We start from the raw sequence: 21,764 nt of genomic DNA on the forward strand, positions 1-21,764 counted from the left end.
CTTGACATAAACTCATATTTTTATTCTTTATTTGATGAGTGTATTTGAATATTTGAGTTATGAATTTGATAAAATTTGCATTATATTGAAGATGATTATTAATTTTATTGATTTTGGTTGAAAATTTTGATGATTTTTTTGAATTTTTGTATAAAAAAGGATAACATTGTTGAAAATTTAAAACATAAAATATTAAATTGTCACTTAAAATTAAAATAAAGGACCAACTCAAAAAAAAAAAAAAAACTAAAACCTTATGTGAATTTACGTTAAGAACCAAAAATGTAATTTGACAAAGTAAAAAAAGATAGTTGAAAAAAGAGATGATTTTTTTTTTTAAATTTTTATTGTTCAAAACGGTGGAAATTATTTCTCTTCCACCCTCTTTCTTCAAAACCAAACACAGTGTAAAACTCTTGAATCAATCCAATGAACAACCAAAAAAGGTGCTACAAGGGAGAACTTGCACCATTTCCATGGCGATAAAATGGAATCTACTATTGAAGAGTTCGTGCGCGGCGTCTGGTTTCCAATCCATGCTATTTACGGGTTGTTGAAAATGAATGTTGATTATGGTGAACAGAGTTCTATGGAAGTTTCTGCTGTGTTCAAACTTCAAAATTAAAGGTTCGTTACATTAATTAATCAATGCTGCTTTTGATTTTTGTTCTCTTACTAGTATATTTCTACATTGGATATATATTAGATAGCCATATTATAGATATTGATTAGTTGATTATTCGGATTCCGGAATCTTAAGTAGTTCGGAATCATAATCCATGAAAATTAAAATGAAGGTTCGTATTCTATATTGTTTGATATTAGGCATAACTTTTTCCAATCTTCATTGTCAATAAATTTTCCTCCAAATTTCATAGCCTTTTACTTCATAAATGTAGTGTATTCATAACCTCCATGGAGATATTTTCCTGCTGAAGTTGAAGCATTGAGGTGGGTATAAATTTCTTTTCAGAACCACTAGCACACAGTAATTATATATATCCAAATGTATGTATACTTAATCAGGCTTCTCTAAATTTTTTTGTAAACTCTGAAACAAAACACTAAGGATTGAAAACAAGTTAATTAAACACTCATAAACCCTCTGATTTCATGCTCAAATTTACCTTAACAAATTAAAACAAGCAATTGAAATAACTGAACTATTTAGCATTTTGAATTCCTGGAAAATTTCATCCTTCTTCAACTGAACACATATTATTTGGAATAACGCTACCATCATCCAATTCCAATTGATGTTTAAACTTGTCATATTTTGAAGGGGTTACAAGGCTAACCCCAAACCCTCTTAATTGCACTGGCATGTACTCTGATGTCAGTGTTCTTGATGCTGCGCTAACCTTAATTGTAATCTTTGACTGATCATTGACTCGGCTAGCTAGGTAATGCGAACATCTCGGGTCATACATTAGATACACATGATCTGATTCAATTCCTTGATATGGTCTGTCCAAGTACACGTTGATAGTTTCACTTTCACCATCACTGATTTTGAATTTCAGAGTCAAACCCTCTATTGAGATGGTTGGAATGATGAAGCCAAAAATGAAGCCCAATTGAGAGAAATAAGGATCAGAAGAAAGATAAGAAAGATCAATAGTAATGTTGTCATGCGTAGTTGTACTGTATTTCATCCACTTTGGGATTTCGCTACCTGGATAGACGTACATGTTTTGATTGCGATCGTGTTCGTGATCATGATCACCATCACATGTGGATATATGTTGGTGTGAAAAGTTCATCATATTAATCTGTGCATTCAACTCAATAGCCTTGAGAGAAGGCTCATTTAACTTAAGGCAATTCCAGAATGTGACCCTTTTCTTCTTTTCCTTAAGTTGTTCACTAGCTGTTGAACGGAACGTTACATTCTCTAGTGATACACACCCACCAACATCTAGTGTTTCTATCGACGGAGGAAGTTCTGGTAGAGATTGAAGCTCCCTGCAATGATGCAAGTCTAGATGTCTCAGCATTGTAAGATTCTTGATGCTTTTAGGCAAGGTCTCAATGTGAGTGTGTCCTAGATGTAACTTTTCAAGTTTGTGTTGAAGTCCAATTGATGAAGGTAGTTGTTTGATACCCGTATGTTCTAAATTCAATTGTTTCATATTCTTTGAGGTCAATGAGAATTCCTTCAGTTTTGTGCAGTTGTAGAGGGATAGAGAACTAAGGGAGCTTAAATGGGTATTATTGCTTTGAAGGCTTGTAAGGGAAATGCATCCCGTCAGATCCAGTTTCTTAAGCTTTTTGAGAGAGAAAACAGATGGATGGACACTAGTCAACCCTACACAGAAACGGAGGTCTATTACTGTAAGACTTGTGGCCTTTGAGAAGTCTGGGAGCTCTGTTAGGAGTGTGGATGAATGAAGTGTAAGGACATTCAAATTCATAAGATCCTGTTCCATTTAGAACCAACCAAGACAATACCCGTGAGCCAATTGATTCTGAATTAATCTGAATGCTAATGCTGGAATATATATTATTTAAATAGTATGTTTTTAGCCCTTCAAAATATCATTTTTGCTTTTAATCCCTAATTTTTTTGTTTCGTATTGTTCCCGCATTTCTTAATATAACTTTGGTCTTTATTCATAGCAAACTATGCCGGTCAGAGAGCATACAACAAAAAGTTATTGAATCTTTGGGGTATAATTCCTTCCTTTCAACCATTCAAGAACATTTAACTTACAACTAAAATCTGATAACTCTCTGACTGACACAGTTAGTTATGGACTAAAGTTGACACCTAATTAGATATAAAGGATCAAAGTGTGACAGATTTGTGTGGAGCCAAAGTCTATTAGACTAAAAATATATTTTAGACTATACATATTACTTACCTTCACTCCATGCCAAAGTTTTTTAAGCTGGCTATTATGCAAGTTCAATATGACAAGGTTTTCTGCAGAAAACTTGGACGGCAAGGATTCCAAAGGGTAATACTCCCAACGAAGATATCTCAGTTCATCAGGTAAGAATTCAAGTCCTTTAGGAAGAGACAAACTCCTTTGATTATGAGACCCCTTAGTATAAATATCCAAAAATTTCATTTTGCTCATCTTGGCAAATACTTGAGGGCTTAATTGCAGCTCCTTCATTTCAGACAGTTCAATGGCCATACTTCTTATGGTCTCACTTCCCTGCCAAAACAGTAGTAGAAAATTTTCAAACATCAATATAGGCAACATTTCCTACGATACAAAATAAATAAATAAATAAATAAATCTTCTATGGTTCCGTTGTTTTGTGACTTTTTACCTTGTCATCTTTCAATACTTGATTAATGTCACGAGGATCCAATAGTCTGGTCCATCTTCCAGGTTCTTCAACAGATTGCCGGTGAACAATCTCCCGAGCTGTTTCTTGTATAATGTCATGCATTGACACAACATTTTGTTGATCAATAGTTACAAGAGCTTTATCTTTTAGCCTGTCTAATCTAAATCCCACTGAACAATAAGGATCTTTCAATAGAAGTTTTATGAGGTCAACTTTAAAATTCAATCCGTCAAAAAAGCAGGCAATATCCAAGAATATATTCTTTTCATAATAGTCAAGATCATTGTAAATCAATCTAATAACATCATTGACTGTTTTAATCTGCTCTCTTTTCAGACTCCTTGCCTGGCTTTCCCATATAGCCTTATCTTTTCCACAAAGGTGGTTAGCTAAAGCTTTAATAACTAATGGAATTCCTTTGGCATAATCTACCATCTTCTTTGATAGATTATAGTACTTCATTTCAAGATGCTCTAGTTTTTTAAAGGCATGCGAATTGAAAAGCTCGAAAGATTCATCAGAGTCCAATGGCTCAACCTCGTATATGTCATCAACTTTTCCAGCAAGTACTTGCTTATCTCTAGTAGTTATGATGATTCTACTTCCTGGTCCTAACGAATTAACTATTTCAACCAAAACTTCTAGTTGCTTAGCATCTTTGACATCATCAAGAACAATAAGAACCTTCATGCGGCTAAGCCTTTTCTTAACCAAAGGAGATAATCCATTTATCATGTCATCTTTAAAGTTTTCTTCGTCTAATAGAGTGGATAAAAGCTTTTTCTTTAACCTGAAAATATTTGTGCCATGTCTTTCTAATTCTTCTCTTACATTAGCCATAAAATAACAACTTTCGTATTCAGAATGAAGTCTACGAAATACTTCTTCACCAATAGTTGTTTTACCTATACCAGGCATACCCCAAATTCCAAGAACAAGAACTTCTTCTGACTCTAAATGTAACAATGATTTTATAGGTGAAATTTGCTTTTCAATTCCTACAAGTCCTTTTGGCTTAACTTGGTCCACTTGATTCAACTTCATCAACACACTCTTAAGTATTTCTTCAACAAGCTTAGCATCATCCCTGTACAACAAAGAAAAGAGAAAATGTGTAAACTTCAATCAAGTTATGATTATTTTTACAATCCTTACTTTGAATCTAAAATTACAAAGAATAAATTTTTAAATCAAAATTATTTATTTCAAATATCTTTAACTTTAATATTATGTTTATAACTAGGTAGGTATGGCAACCAGGCGGGTTTTGTCGCCCCTCCTCCCTTCCAACCCACATTCATATATATAATATAATTTGCTTTTTAAATTTTTAAATAATTATTATTAGACAATAATAAAATAAAATGATATAAAAATAATATTTTATTTTGAAAAAGGAGTAAAATTTAAAAAATACAAAATATTAAATAAAATTAATGGGTATATGTATATAAAAAAATAAAAATTCTACTAGCAGACGTGTTTGGGGGTGGATATCAACACCCCATCCTCGCTCCGCCCTGGCTCTGAATTTAAGAGAAAACATGCCGCACCCGGTCAAAGTGACTATTCTCTGTCAAAGTCATCTTTAGTAGGAATGTTTTACGTAAAGACTGTGTACATCGTCGAGGCGTTCTGCTAAATACTGGTTACCTTGACTAGGTCGGGCCTTGTTGCTATGCTTACAACCAGGGATGCCAATGTGTATTGCAAGTTTCTAAAATAATTAGTATGGTCTTAGTACGGTACTATGTACCATAAAACCTGTTTCTATTCCAACATTTTTTAAACTCAAACCCTATGAAGCAATGACTGCGACGTAGACATGAATACTGCTATACAAACTCCACTTTATTAGCTTAACTATAGTCAATTAGTTAGCTGTCAATTACATAATTAGAGAGTTAGTTACACACTTGAGTACATTTTCGTATAACTATAGTCAGTTTAGTTACATCTTTTCTTTCCTTCATTGAGAATGTGTAAATGTATATATAGCTGTTCTTAGCTCATTCATTAATTAACAAGGAAGTTTATTCAATCATTGGCTTCAATATGAAGCTTCACCAATTATGTGTTTCTCACATTAACATGGTATCAGAGCTCATCTAGAACTCTGGTTGCCATTTCTGCTTTGCGATTTCTCGTGTTTTTCTCTGCGATTCTTCATTATTTCTTCTCTAATTTCATTTTCGATTGCTTAATTTTCTGAAATCATGGCACACCAGAGCTTATCTGATTTCTCTACCAATTCTGCGAATCCCTATTACTTGCATCCAAATGAGAATCCTGCATTGGTTCTTGTTTCGCCTCCTTTGGACAGCAAGAACTACCACGCTAGGGCTCGACCAATGCACATTGCTTTGTTTTCCACCTTTCATCTTCCATCCTTTACTAGTTACAAATCTATTGTTCCCATTCCTGTTAGCTTACCAAATGGTTCTCAATTTCTTGCTTCTATTCAGGGAGCATTGTGTTTTCCCCTGCTTTAACCTTGCATAATGTGCTTTATATTCCCTCATTTCATGTGAACTTTATTTCTGTTACAAAGTTGGCTAGTAGCAATAATTGTCACCTTCATTTCAATGCTGATTTGTGTCACATTATGCAGAACCATTCAATGGAAACGATTGGTATAGCTAATCTGCAGAGAGCACTGCATGCACTTGATTCTGCGGTTACTCTCCCAAGTTCTTCTTGTAATTCCACTGTTAATAATAATTCTTTTGAATTGTGGCACTTAAGATTAGGCCATGTTTCTGATACAGGCTTGCAAGCCATTTCTAAACGTTTTCCTTTCATTCCTTGTAAAAATAATGTCTCCTTGTGACTCTTGTCACTTTGCTAAACAAAATAAATTACCTTTTCAAAACAATGTAAGTGTTTCTTCTATCCCTTTTGAAATTTTACATGCAGATTATGGGGCCCTTACTCCACTATTTCCCTTTTAGGCCATAAATACGTTCTTACTTTTGTTGATGATTTCACTAGATTCACTTGCGTAATTTTCCTTAAAACCAAAGATGAAACCAGAAAAAGCCTTATCCACTTCATTGCTTATATTGAAAATCAGTTCCACTCTACTAGTACATTTTCTTGTAACTATAGTCAGTTAGTTAGTTACATCTTTTCTTTCCTTCATTGAGAATGTGTAAATGTATATATAGCTGTTCTCAGCTCATTCATTAATTAACAAGAAAGTTTATTCAATCTTTGGCTTGAATATGAAGCTTCACCAATTATGTGTTTCTCGCATTAACACACTTTCTTTTTTGTGATGGTAATGTGTCAGCTCAGTATCTTGGTGTGTCCAAGATGTGTCTAATAGATGTTCTAGCAAAAAAATGTCTTTTCAATTGGTACCTTTTAGAAGTATCCGACTTATGTTTAAGAAGTATTTGTCTCCAAAACATGTACGATGCCAACACACTTTAAAGAGATGTTCATAACTCGGGCCCATATCAAGATGGATAAAAACTTTATATTATAAACTCGTGCTCAAATACATGTTCAGATTGATTAATTCAAGCGTATAAAATACATTTTTGATAACACCGCCCCTTTTTTCTTGGTACATCAATGAACCCCACCCTTTAAATAGATTGAGAGGTATCTCTTAATTATTACATGAAAAAATACATTTTTTTAGTATCTATAAAATTATTTTGCAAGTAGTTTAAGTCCTTATTGTTAAGTCAACACATATATTTGAATGATCTTTTTGTACACATGTTTATATTATTATAATAAACTTTTTTACAAAAAATAGTTCAAAATTCAATTTCTAAGTTCATATTTTTGTTACTTTTCTATTGAGTTTTGGGCGTTTAAAAAATCTATATTTTTGTGAATGAATTTATTATAATCTAAAAATGTTTGCAAAAAATAATAAAAACATTTAAAAGTTGAAGATATTAAAACCGTTTACCAAGATGATTTTGTTCCAATAAAAACTAAATGTTTAAAGGTAAATTTTGTAGCAAATAAAAAGTTATATATTTTTACAAAAACTAAAAACAAAATATTAAAATTTTATAGAGACATAAATTCATTTAACCTATGGCTTCATATGTTTTAAGTTTTCAAGTGTGTCAACAAGTCATTTTTAAATACAATAATAGAAAATACAATATAATTAATAATTATTATATAAAACTTATACTAACTTAAACAGAATATTAAAATGAAATAATGTTTATGAAAGACTTTTTATTGACCGCAACCTATCTCTTTTAGCTAATTATTATATTTTTTTCAAAAAGTATTAGTCTTGAGTTGCATTAGGTGCAATATATAATGGATTAAACGTCCATAAAAAATAGTATACAATTTTTAATCAAAAATCAATGGACATGCAATGGCAGTGTAAATTTTTTTATAGCGACAACCAATACAAATCGTTTATGAATTGAATAGTTATTTTATGATGATAGTTATGATAATGTGATAGATAATAGAATCAATGATGCTTATTAAATGTCAATGTAAACTTGGTTTACCATGATAATACATAGTCCATTTTCTCTTTAATCAATTCCGTGTAACTTTTAGTCAAAAATAAGCGTTTGACAAATTCTACCAGAGACCACCTTGATAGAAGATCCACCGTAGGTCAATGCTTAAAAGTCACAAAATTTTTTATCTAAGATCGACGATACTTCTCGAAAATATAGATACTCAATATTCACTTTTCTGTCAAATATATGATTTTTACCGACACTTGATATCAATAATTTTTGTCTCAAATGTGAATCCATCCATTCATTTGGATGAGTTTCTCTTCCAATCAAAGTTTTTTAATCTACATAGTACCACTGTTGTTGACACTCAACATCAATGAGATATCCCGTTTGACCACTATTATCAAGAAGACTTTTGATATAAATATTCGATCAAACCTCGACTCTAATACTTCCATTAGGTCATGAGAGGGTTTGGGATATCATCAAATTAGGTTGAAAACAATCACACAAATTTTGAACACCACATCTTCACCCAAAATCTTAAGGCATTAGATATATGTCCTCTCGTTTATACGATGTTCATTATTAACCTTTTCATCTATATATGGTGTGACTCTTACTGAGACTTGCTATTTCAACATTATGAACTAAATAAAAAGTGAGGAAAAATCAAAATTTATTGGTAAAACTTAAAAGAAAACTTACGGGAAAACTGATGAATCAAATCCTAAAATCTCAGCAGATTGCTTCAAAGCAGATCTCCAGCTTTGCACCCTGTTGAAATCATAATTTTTTTCATGTTCAGCCAAAGCATCACCATAAGTCCCATTTTGATTGCTCACAACTATGGGGTCCACTTGGTAGAAAATTGGCATTAGAATCCTACCATATTTTGCTTTGCACTCAAGTATTTTCACAACCTCATCCAAACACCAATGTGAAGATGCAAAGTATGGGGAGAATATGACCAATGAAATTAATGAACTTTCAATTGCTCCAAAAAGAGTTGATAGATCATCTCCTTCTTCAAGCTTCTTGTCCGAAAAGACTGCAATTTGTTTTCGTGACAAAGCCTTAAGGACATGGCTGAGGAAATTTTTGCGGGTGTCACTACCATGGAAGCTAATAAAAACATCATATTTTATCTTAGGAACAGAGTTAGAAAGAGACAATATCATAGGACTTGTTGAAGTTGGAGTTATGCTTGTTGCAAATAAGCCTTTCGGTTTTGAAATAAGCAAGAGAGTGACATAAACAAATAAACTTAAGCTACTACAGAACTCACGATTGTTCATTCTGGAGCGAGATAGGAAAAATAGAAAGAAAAAACCAATGAAGTTAAAGAAAGACCAAACAGAACTGGACTTTATATTATACATGCAATCACAAGCTCAATTATATGTAGTATAATGTCGCTATCTTATGACCATATAATGTTTATTTTTATTTAATGTGAACATAATGTTTACTATTTTTTATTTATTATAATAGTACTAATATTCAACTAGACTTTTGATCCAACGCCTTATATATAGTTTTAAAGCCAATTTTGTCTCATTATTGAATAGAATATATGATTAATCAATACTTGTACAATATTGACTTTATCATTATTTGCGTGTATACATAAATATTATATATAATGGGACAATATAAAATGACTATAGTTATAATTGTTTAAGAAGTTGTTTAATTTTTTTATCTTATATTTCTGACCATATACATTGACTTCTTTTTTATAATAAAAATATTCAATTAGACTTTGGATCCAACGCCTTAATATGTCAAGATTACCATATACATTGCAATAATAATAGGTTATATCTATATATCCAAACATAGAAAATGGGGATGTTAGGGATGAATATAGTGATAAGAACAATAGAGATGTGCCTATAAGAGAAACTCTGATGCTCAAGTCAGTTAACATTATAGCAGAGTGTACAATATTATGTGATATGGACTTTACGTAGTGATATTTAGCTATGCTTGTGTCACAAACATCTAGATTGTGTGTTATATGTAGGGTGAGAATTCTACCTATAAATAATTGAAATACATAACATATACAAAGTAAACAAGTAAAATTTAAAATTATCACCCTAAAACTCTTGAATCAAACCAATCTAATGAACAACCATAAGGGTTGATCCAATCACATGATTTTCTATGGTGTTGCAGACATGCAGCAAAGGGGAACAACAAACAGTAGTGCTACAAGGGAGAGCTTGCAACGCCATTACAGAACGGAACCTACAATGGAAGAGCTCGTGCATGGTGTGTGGTTTCCAATTCCATGGTAATTGCTTTATAAATTTAATTACAAAACCACTAGCAGAGAATAATTAAATATCAAAATGTATGTATACTGGATCGTGCCTCTGTAGAAATTTTCGTAAGCTCTGAAACAAAACATTAAGGATTGGAAACAAGTTAATCAAACACTTATAAACTTAATTCACAGCAATACAAGCTGCCACAAGGGCTATTCAAAGTCTGATTTCATGTTCAAAATACCTTAATAAAATTAAAACATACAAGTAAAACATTATTTAGCATTTTAAATTCCTAGAAAATTTGGTCCCTCTTCAACTGAACACATATTATTTGGAATAACACTACCATCACCCAACTCCAATTGCTGTTTAAACTTGTCATATTTTGAAGGGGTTATTAGGCTAACTCCAAATCCTCTTAACTGCACTGGCATGTACCCTGATGTCAGTGTTCTTGATGCTGCTCTAACCTTAATTTTAATCTTTGACTGATCATTGGCTCGGCTAGCTAGGTAATGTGAACATCTTGGCTCGGACATTAGATACACATGATCCGATTCAATTCCTTGACGCGGTCTGTCCAAGTACACTTTTATACCTTCACCTTCGTCTTCACCGTCACCATCACTGATTTTAAATGTTAGAGTCAAACCCTCTGATGAGATGGTTGGAATGATGAAGCCAAAAATGAAGCCCAACTGAGAGAAATAAGGAGCAGAAGAAAGATCAATAGTTATGTAGTCATGTGTAGTTGTACTATATTCCAACCACTCTGGAATCTCGCTACCTGGATACACGTACATTCCTTGACCATGATCATGATCATGATCACAATCACCATCACATGTGGATATATGTTGGTGTGAAAGGTTCATCATGTTAATTTGCGCATTCAACTCAATAGCCTTGAGAGAAGGTTCATTTAATTTAAGGCAATTCCAGAATGTGACCTTTTTCTTCTTTTCCTTAAGTTGTTCACTAGTAGTTGAACCGAACGCTACATTCTCCAGTGATATACACCCATCAACATTTAGTGTTTCTACCGACGGGGGAAGCTCTGGTAGAGTTTGAAGCTCCCCGCAATGATGCAAGTCGAGATGTCTCAACCTTGTAAGATTTTTTATGCTTTTAGGCAAGGTCTCAATGTGAGTGTGTCCTAGATGTAACTTTTCAAGTTTGGTTTGAAGTCCAAATGACGAAGGTAGTTGTTTGATACCAGTGTGTTCTAAATTCAATTGGTTCATATTCTTTGAGGTCACTGAGAATTCCCTCAGTGCTGTGCAGTTGTAGAGGGATAGAGAACTAAGGGAGCCTAAATGAGTAGTACTTTGAAGGCTTGTAAGGGAAATGCATCCACTCAGGTCCAGTTTCTCCAGCTTTTTGAGAGAGAAAACTGAGGGATGGACACTAATCAACCCTACACAGAAATGGAGATCCATTACTGTAAGATTTGTGGCCTTTGAAAAGTCTGGGAGTTCTGTTAGGAGTGTGGATGAATGGAGTATAAGGACATTCAAATTCGCAATATCCTGTTCCATTTAGAACCAACCAAAACAATACTTGTGAGCAAATCGAATCTGAATTAAACTGAATGCTAATGCTAGAAAAATACCTTATTTGCTTTTAATCCCTAAAATTTTTAGTTTTGCATTTGTCCCTCAGTTCTAAATATGTGTCTACTTTGGTCTTTATTTCTAGCAAACTATGCTAGTCAGAGAGCTTAGAAAAAAGCTAGAGTCCCTGACTGACAAAGTTAGTTGCAGACTAAAGTTGACACATTTTTGAATAAAAAGGATCAAAATATGACAAATTTTTGGGAACCAAAAGCAATTAGATTAAAAATATACTTTAGACTATATATATATATATATATATATATATATATGTTACCGACCTTCATTCCATGCCAAAGTTTTTTCAGTTGGCTATAAGGCAAGTTCAGTGTGACAAGGTTTTCTGCAGAAAACTTGGATGGTAAGGATTCCAAAGGGTAATACTCCCAACGAAGATATCTTAGTTCATTAGGTAAGAATTCAAGCCCTTGAGGAAGAGACAAACTCCTTTGATTATGAGACCCCGTAGTATAAATATCCAAAAATTTCATTCTGTTCATCTTGGCAAATACTTGGGGGTTTAACTGCAGCTCCTTCATTTTTGATAGGTTGATGGCCATACTTCTGATGGCCTTACTTCCCTGCTAAAACAGTAGAAGAAAATTTTCAAACATCAATATAAGCAACATGATAGAAACTGGTCCCATGATTCAAAAAATTAATGAATAAACACAAAATTTATTATTTTAGTCTCTGGAGAATGATTCTCAAAACAATTAAGTTGTAGTACAATATACAAACACACACTCAATCTTGGCAAAATAAAATAAAGAGATAAAGGAAATTAGTAACAACTCAATAACCATCCAATCCCAAATAGTTGCTTATTGACTCTTCCTTCAGTTTCTCTATTTATTCAATAATTGTCTAATACCATAACTGCTGCCTAATAACATAATAACTACCTAATTGGTTCAAATCGAGACTTTGAACCTCTAGGCTGCCTCTCGTAATGTTTTACTAATAAGAGGTCTAACACAGCATTTCCTACAAAAAAAAATTTCAAATCTTTTATGAAAAATATTGTGACATTTTACCTGGTCGTCTTTCAGTACATGATAAATGTCATCCGGATCCAATAGTCGGCTACGGCTCCCAGGTTCTTCAACAGATTCTTGTCGAACAATCTTCCGAGCTGTTTCTTGTATTATGTCATCCATTGACACAACATTTTGTTTGTCAATAGTTACGAGAGCTTTATCTTTTAGCCTGTCTAATATAAAGCCCACTGAACAATAAGGATCTTTCAATAGAAGTTTTATGAGGTCAACTTTGAAATTCAATCCGTCAAAAAAGCAGGCAATATCCAAGAATATATTCTTTTCATAATAGTCAAGGTCATTGTACATCAATCTAATAATCTCATTGAATATTTTAATCTGCTTTGTTTCCCATATAGCCTTATCTTTTCCACAAAGGTGGTTAGCTAAAGCTTTAATAACTAATGGAATGCCTTTAGTATAATCTACCATCTTCTTTGATAGATTATAGTACTCCATTTCAAGATGCTCTAGTTTTTTAAAGGCATGCAAATTGAAAAGCTCGAAAGATTCATCAGAGTCCAATGGCTCAACCTCGTATATATCATCAACTTTTCCAGCAAGTACTTGCTTATCTCTAGTAGTTATGATGATTCTACTTCCTGGTCCTAATGAATAAACTATTTCAACAAAAACTTCTAGTTGCTTAGCATCTTTGACATCATCAAGAACAATAAGAACCTTCATGCGGCTAAGCCTTTTCTTAACCAAAGGAGATAATCCATTTATCATGTCATCTTTCAAGTCTTCTTCTAATAAAGTGGATAAAAGATTTTTTCTTAACTTCAAACTGTTTGTGCCCCATCTTTCTAATTCTTCTCTTACATTAGCCATAAAATAACAACTTTCGTATTCAGAATGAAGTCTACGAAATACTTCTTCACCAATAGTTGTTTTACCTATACCAGCCATACCCCAAATTCCAAGAACAAGAACTTCTTCTGACTCTAAATGTAACAATGATTTTATAGGTGAAATTTGCCTTTCAATTCCTACAAGTCCTTTTGGCTTAACTTGGTCCACTTGATTCAACTTCATCAACACAATCTTAAGTATTTCTTCAACAAGCTCAGCATCATCCCTGTACAACAAAGAAAAGAGAAAATGTGTAAACTTCAATCCAAATATATTTATTTTAGACTTAAATGCAGTTTTAATCCCCTTATTTTCAAATATATTTATTTTAGTCTCTCTATTTTTTATTTTGCAAATTTAGTCTCCCTATTTAAACTGATTAGTCATTTTGGTCCCTCTATTTTTTTAAAAAGAGACATTTTGTAAATCTAATGGATCACATATTTTATTTAATAAAATCTAATAAATTACATTTAAAAAACATATAATATTAAGAAAATATTAGATATTCATTTAAAAAAAATTCTTATAAAAAACTATTGAAAAAATAGTTTTTAATTATTTTAAAACTAATTAATTCTAAAAATAGTTTTATTTATTATTTTTTAAAAACTGATTTCAAATTTTTTTTTTAAAACTGTTTTTAGAGGAGTTCTTAATTATTGTTTTTATTAATTCAAATATGTTTTTAAAATAATGATTAATAATTAATAAATTATGATTTTTTTTAAATAATGAAAAAAATTTAAGTTCTGTTTTTTATTTAAAAAAATGTTTTTTTTTCTTAAGAAAATATCTTTTTTTTAGTAAAATTATGTTTTATGATAAAAATAAATTTTTATTTAAATTCTGTTTTCTTTTAAATATGATAAAACTATATTAAAAATACACGTAATCCTGTTTTTAATATATTAAATATATTAAAAATATAATAAAAATTCTGTTTTATTTTAAAAACATATTTGAATTAATAAAAATAATAATTTTTTTTTTCTAAAGGCTGTTTTTAGAATAATAAATTTTGAAATCAGTTTTAAAAAAATAATAAATAAAACTATTTTTAGAACTAATTAGTTTTAAAATAATTTAAAACTATTTTTTAAAAAGTTTTTAGAATAAAAAATATTCTTTTAAATAAATATCTAATATTTTCTTAATATTATATATCTTTTTAAATGTATCCATTAGATTTTATTAAATTAAATATATGATCAATTAAATTAAAAAAATGTCTCAATTTGATCTAAATCCCATAACTTCAACATCTCTCTCATATGATCTTTCACGGTGTTAAAACATAAGATTTGAAATGTTCACCATATGATATTTTGTTGTATCTCGAGTGTTATTCTGTTGTTTAAGTTACCTCTACATGAAGTATGGTAATCCATACTTGTTGGAGTGGTTTAAGACTTTGTAATCATGGTTAGGTGACAGACCACCATGCTGTCATACTGTTTTTATATATTGTATCAGAAACAATATTTTGTGGTGAATGAAAGTAATCTATGTTTTCTGAATTTTAAAGAGACTAACAATTGGTATCTAGAGCCTCTTTGTTCTTGAAGGGCCTATCATTTAAAACCACAGAAAATCCAGCATCCCAATTTTTTATAGAAATAGAATACACATTTGAAAAGAAAAAAAAATCACTAGAGAAGAAAATTAAAAAACCTGTTTTCTTGATACCCAACCTTTTTTTTTCTTGATGGCTTTTAACAATATTACACTACCAGCACCTCCTGTATTTATAAGAAAGAATTATGAAATCTGGTCTGTAAAGGACTCAGTTGAGAGCATATGATCTTTGGGACGTGGTGGAAACAGCTACTGAACCACCACCTTTGCAAGAAAGTCCAATTGTTGCTCAAATGAGATACCACAATGAGCAAGTTTCTAAGAGTGCTAAGGCTCTTACCATCCTTCACTCTGTTGTGAATGATGATGTTTTCATGAGAATCTCACACTTGGAGACAACAAAACAAGTTTGGGAGAAGTTGGAAGAATAGTTTTTTGGGGAATGAAAGAACCAAGCAAATGCAGGTTCTTAAATCTCAAAAGAGAGTTTGAAACCTTGAAGATGAATGAAGCTGAAACCATAAATGATTTCATGACCAAAGTTATGAAAGTTGTAACCCAAATTAGATTGTTGAGGGAATAATTTCTTGATAGTAGAATTGTAGAAAAAGTCTTGGTGGTTTTGCCCGAAAGGTTCAAATCCAAAATTTCTTCACTTGAAGAGTCTAAAGATCTTTCTAAGATAAGCTTAACAGAGCTTACAAATGCTCTTCAAGCTCAAGAACAGAGAAGACTTCTTCGACAAGAGGAAGCAACAGAATCAGCCTTACAAGTCAAACACAAAGAAAAAGCCATAAAAGTCAAAGATGAAAGGAAATTTGTTGGGCAGCATTATGGAAAAGATACAAAGAATAAAGAAAGGTTTCCAAAGTGTGGAATCTGCAAAAGAACTAGCCACAAAGAGATTGATTGTTGGTACAAAGGAAAAATACCATCACCAATACAATGTAAACATTGCAACAAAAGGGGGCATATTGAGAAGTTTTGTAGGCTGAAACAGCAGCAACAAAATCAACAAAGTCACACTTCTCAAAAGGCAAATGTGACTAGCTGATGATAGCGAATAACTCTTGTTCATGGTCAAGACTACAAAAAATTTGGAGGATGGAGACACTTGGTTTCTTGATAGTGGATGCACATAACACATGACTAGCAAACCAAATTTTTTTTCGGAACTCAAACCTGCTATAGGATCGGTAAAGATCGGAAATGGAGGAAAAGGTTATCATCACGGGTAAAGGAACGGTGAAAATTTATACTGCAACAGGTATTAAATACATTTATGATGTTCTTTTAGTGCCTGAACTTGATCAAAACCTGTTGAGTGTGAGTCAAATGATGCAAAACGGCTACTGCTTGTTATTTAAAGAACGAAGTTGTGTGATTACTGATGTTAATAATCATGAATTATTTGAAATAGATATGAAAAAAAAGAAATTTTCCTATTAACTGGAATTTAGGTTCGGAACATGATTGTAAATTGAATAAGGCTGAACTTGATTCTAAGCTTTGGCACAAGAGTTTGGCAACTATAATTTGAAATTCATTCAATTTGCTCAAAAGAAAAAGTTGGTCAAAAACTTGCCTAGTATTCAAATGTGCTCAATAATGTGTGAATGTTGTAAACTTGGTAAGCAACATAGATTTCCTTTTCCAAGTTTGGCTACATGGAGAGCAAGTAAAAAACTTGAATTGGTTCACTCAGATGTTTGTGGACCTATGAATACTACTTCACTCCATGGTAGCAAGTATTTCATTCTTTTTATTGATGATTTTACAAGAATGACTTGGGTTTATTTTCTTAAACAAAAATCTGAAGTTTTTTCTATTTTTAAGAAATTTAAAGCCTTAGTTGAAACTCAAAGTGGCTATTTTTTTAAGAAACTCAGAACTGACAATGGGAAGGAGTTTATTTCTACAGAATTTAATAATTTTTTTGATGATTTTGGTGAGCGCCAACTTACAGTCAGCTACTCACCACAACAAAATGGAGTTTCTGAAAGAAAGAATAGATTTGTCCTTGAAATGGCTAGATGCATGATTTTTTAGAAGAAGTTGCCAAAGTCTTTTTGGCCAGAGGCAATAAACACTGTTGTGTATCTCCAACATCGACTTCCTACAAGGGTTGTAGAGAGGATGACACCTATTGAGGCTTGGGGAGGCATCAATGCTTCTATCAAGCATCTAAGGGTGTTTGGTTCATTGTGCTACACTCATATACCAGAAGTCAAAAGAACCAAATTGGATGAAAAGGCTGAAAGAGGAATTTTAATAGGCTATAGCTCAAAATCTAAGGGCTATAAAGTCTATGGAATTGATTCAGAATTTTTTTTTCATTAATAGAGATGTTATAGTGGATGAAGATGCATATTGAAATTGGGAGACCTCTCAAGTTAGTAGGCATTCAACTTTGCCTTCTCTTGAGAGCACAATGGAAGATTAAGATGAAGAAGTTGACGATGACTTCACTGTAAGAGGTACCCGACATCTTTCAGAGATTTATCAAAGATGTAACAGTGTTGTCCTTGAGCCTACTAATTTTGAAGATGTTAGTAAAGTTGAGGAGTGGAACCAAGTTATGAAAGAGGAGATGGCCACCATTGAAAAGACCAAGACAAGGCAACTAGTTGATGAGCCTAAAGACAAGCCTGTCATTGGAGTTAAATGGGTCTATAGGATAAAGATGAACCCTGATGGATCCATCAACAAATACAAGGCCATACTTGTGGTCAAAGGCTATGTTCAAAAATCCAGAATTGATTACACAGAAACGTTTGCACCGGTAGCAAGAATGGACACTATTCAAATTCTTGTAGCATTGGCTGCACAAATGAAGTGGAAAATTTGGCATTTAGATGTCAAATCAGCATTCTTGAATGAAAATCTTGATAAAGAGATTTATGTTGCTCAACCTGGTGGTTTTTTAGTGAAAGGAGGAGAAGAAATGGTGTATAAGCTTCATAAAGCTTTGTATGGGCTAAAACAGTCCCCTAAAGCTTGGTACAGCAAAACTGATAGCCACTTTATGTAAGAAGGTTGCTGGATGGTGGTTCTTTAATTGTTTCTTTTTACGTTGATGACTTGCTAGTAACAAGCAATAATCAACAAGAAGTACAAAAACTTGTGGAGGACATGAAAAACCAGTTTGAGATGTCTAGTTTAGGAGAAATGAACTACTTTCTAGGAATTTTTCTGAATCAAGAGAAGTATGCTCGTGAAATTTTGAAGAAGTTTAGAATGGAAAGTTGCAAATCTGTCCCCACTCATTTGGTGTCAAATTTGAAGCTCTCAAAGGAAGATGAAACTGAAAAAATTGATGCTTCTCTTTATAGAAGCTTGATTGGAAGTCTACTTTATCTTACTTCATCCAGACTTGACCTTATGTATGCAACAAGTCTACTCTCAAGATTTATGCAGAGTCCTACCAAGACACATTTTGCTGTAGCAAAAAGGGTGCTTAGATATGTTAAGGGCACTACACAATTTGGAATATGGTACAAACCAAGTGAAAATGGAAGTTTGATAGGCTATGTTGATAGTGATTGGGTTGGAAATATTGATGACATGAAGAGTACTACAGGTTACGCTTTTTCCTTAGGCTCTGGCATGTTCTCATGGAACTCAAGGAAGCAAGAAATTGTAGCTCAATCTACCGCTGAAGCAGAGTATGTAGCAGCAGCTGCCGCAACAAACCAAGCTATTTGGTTGAGAAAAATCCTACTTGATTTTGGAATACAATAGCTGGAAGCAACCTTGATTTATTGTGATAGCAAATCAGCAATTGCTATTGCTGAAAATCCAGTTCAACATGGAAAGACCAAGCATATTCAAGTGAAGTTTCATGCTATACGCGGGGCTATAAAAAGTCAAGAGATCAAGCTCGCTCATTGTTGTTTGGAATCTCAAGTTTCTGATATATTGACCAAATCTCTTCCAAGAGTTAAGTTTGAAAGGTTTAGAAGGTTGCTTGGAGTGTCCATCAAAAATCTCAAGGAAGAGTGTTAAAGCATGAGATTTGAGATGCTCACCATGTGATATTTTGTTTTATCTTGAGTGTTATTGGGTTGTTCAAGTTATCTCTGCATGAAGTATGGGGACCTATACTTGTTGGAGTGATTCCAGATTTTGTAATCATGGTTAGGTGACATACCACCGTGATGTCCTATTGTTTTTCTCTTTTATGTTTTTATATATTGTATCAGAAACAATATTTTGTGGTAAATGAAAGTGATTTATGTTTTCTGAAATTTAAAGAGACTAACACATGTGTTCATCCAATTTTTCATGTATCAATGCTACAGCACTATGTTCATGATCCTTACCCCCTAGCTATATTTGATAGATGCTTACGCCCTAAGAATATTGTTTGCGAATTTTTCTATAAGTAATTCTCTTTACAGAGGAAACACAAACATTTTAAAAGTAGACTCTTTTTACAAACTCATATAAATTTTGCGAATAATTCAATTGGGAGCTCGACAAGAATGTCAGATTAATATTAGTATGAGTTGTTCTATTTCTTATTGTTAGAATATTAGAAAATATCTTATAATATCTTTTTTATTATATTAGAGTATCTTGAGTTATTTCATACGATCAATTTATAATCATAGAGATATCTTAGAATATCTTATTATTATTATGATTTATTCCTGATTTAAGATTGAGTCTATGTTTCTCTATAAATAGATATTAGTATTGAATTTTTTGTAATCAAGTTAGCATAAAGCTATTATCAATAATATTCAAACCCTTATTATTTTCTCTCTTCATTTTCTCCAAAATCCCACAACTTCAACACTTATAAAAAACAAACAAACAAAGTTTATGCGATTTCTAATGGTTTTGATGTTGCTGTTTAAATGATCTTCTACATTTTTAAAGTTGTGTTTTAACAACTATGGAAGTTTGTGAGCAAGTACTGGTGGAAAGATATTGTGTTGACTGTGGTTTGAATTTTAAAGAAATTGAGATGGATTTGTATTCTTGGTAGTTGGTTTAATGGTAGAATACAGTTCGCTATAACAAAGAGAGAATGTGATGCAGCTGTAAGAGTTGTTTTTGTTGGTTGTTGGATTGTATATGTGATAAATCAGTTGATTTACTGTTTGAGCAGCCGTTGTTGTTTTGAATATGTAAATATTGTTATACGAATGATGAAAATTATGTTGGATAACATCTGGTTGCTAGTTGGTTTTGTATAAAAAATAAACAGATAAACAAATAGTGGAAAATATTAAAACTAAAATATATTGGTAAAAGAAAACTTACGAAAAAACTGATGAATCTAATCCTGAAATATCGGCACATTGCTTCAAAGCAGATCTCCAGCTTAGCACCTTACTCAAAGGATACTTTTGTTCATGTTGAGCAAAAGCATCACCATAAGCCCCATGTTGTTGCCGTACAACTTTTGGATCCACATGGTAGAAAACTGGTATTACAATACTACCATACCTTGCTCTGCACTCAACTATTTTCACAAGCTCATCCAAACACCATTGTGAAGATGCAAAGTTTGGGGAGAATATGACCAATGAAATCAATGAATCTTCAATTGCTCCAAGTGTGGATATTTCATCTCCTGTTTTAAGGTTCTTGTCGGAAAAGACAGCGATTTTTTTTCGTGACAAAGCCTTAAGGAAATCGCCAAGGAAATTTTTGGGAATATCAACACCCCTGAAGCTAACAAAGACATCATATTTTATCTGAGGGACTGAGATGGTAGGAGAAAATATCACAGGACTTGTTGAATAGTAATGCTTGTTTGAAATTGAAATTTTGTCTGTAACTACACCCCTTGGTTTTGAAATAAGCAAGAGAGTTAGATAATAAATAAATAAACTTATGCTACTAATGGATTCACGTTTGGTCTTGTTCATTCTGGAACGAGCTACAAGATAACTTAGAAAAAAGCAATGGAGTTAAAGAGAAAGACCAAACAGAACTGGACTTTAAATTACACCTGCAGTCAACAAGCTCAATTGTGTATATTTTTTATTGACATATATATAATATAATGTTGCTATCTTGTGACCATAATTTTTATTATAATAATACTATTCAACTAGACTTTCCATCCAACACCTTATAGTTTTTAAGCTTTTGTCTCATTATTGAATTGAATATATGAATCAATGTTTTTTTTTTTTTTTTTATCTTATATTTCTGACCATAACCAAAGACCATATAATAGAAACAAGAATCACAAAGGTATTTAGTCTTTACAGATTGAAGCATGAGTTTTGATCACCAATGCTATGAAGTGACAACATCTCTTCTCAGTTCACACGAGAAAACGAAATTTGAATAGAAATATTTTTTTTAATATTAATAAAGGTTGTTCTATTATTGTGATAACACTAACATTTTCTATTTCCCACTTTCTCACCTATGACATTAAGAATGGTGGAAATCTTCTTAGTTGGTGCAGTTTTATTTTCTTGTGTTTAACAAAAATTTAGAGGACATTAATCAAGCAGTAAATCTTTTAGATAAAGTTCAACAAACTTTTGACAGATTAAGAACAAATATATATTTTTTATTAGAAGTCTTCTCTCTATAATATATAATATAATATTTCAGTTTTCTTTATTGCAAGATTCCACCACAACATTTTGGTCTTTTATTTTTTTT

General features: G+C 32.1%; 1 protein-coding gene across 1 annotated transcript; it reads right to left on the minus strand.

The window, feature by feature from the left end:
- Positions 1 to 1,193: 1,193 nt before the first annotated feature.
- LOC101499439 (probable disease resistance protein At4g19520) lies at positions 1,194 to 21,111 on the minus strand. Its single transcript, XM_004510382.4, has 8 exons — positions 20,400 to 21,111; positions 12,693 to 13,776; positions 11,937 to 12,239; positions 10,329 to 11,571; positions 8,472 to 9,156; positions 3,283 to 4,390; positions 2,865 to 3,164; positions 1,194 to 2,420 (listed from the first exon to the last, which is right to left on the minus strand). Exons 1-8 carry the CDS (start codon positions 21,008 to 21,010, stop codon positions 1,194 to 1,196), a joined length of 6,561 nt encoding a protein of 2,186 aa, XP_004510439.2. The 5' UTR covers positions 21,011 to 21,111.
- Between the last annotated feature and the right edge of the window lie 653 nt (positions 21,112 to 21,764).

This window comes from Cicer arietinum, chromosome 7 (genome assembly GCF_000331145.2).
Source record: "Cicer arietinum cultivar CDC Frontier isolate Library 1 chromosome 7, Cicar.CDCFrontier_v2.0, whole genome shotgun sequence".
Taxonomy (NCBI): Eukaryota; Viridiplantae; Streptophyta; class Magnoliopsida; order Fabales; family Fabaceae; genus Cicer; species Cicer arietinum.

Coding starts and splice junctions, on each gene's coding strand:
- LOC101499439 (XM_004510382.4), bottom strand. CDS start 21,010: ATGAACAAGACCAAACGTGAATCCATTAGTAGCATAAGTTTATTTATT. Junction 11,572..11,936: donor AACTTTGGCATGGAATGAAG/GTCGGTAACATA, acceptor TAAATGGAACAG/GATATTGCGAATTTGAATGT. Junction 9,157..10,328: donor ACCAAATTTTCTAGGAATTT/AAAATGCTAAAT, acceptor CATATAATTGAG/CTTGTGATTGCATGTATAAT.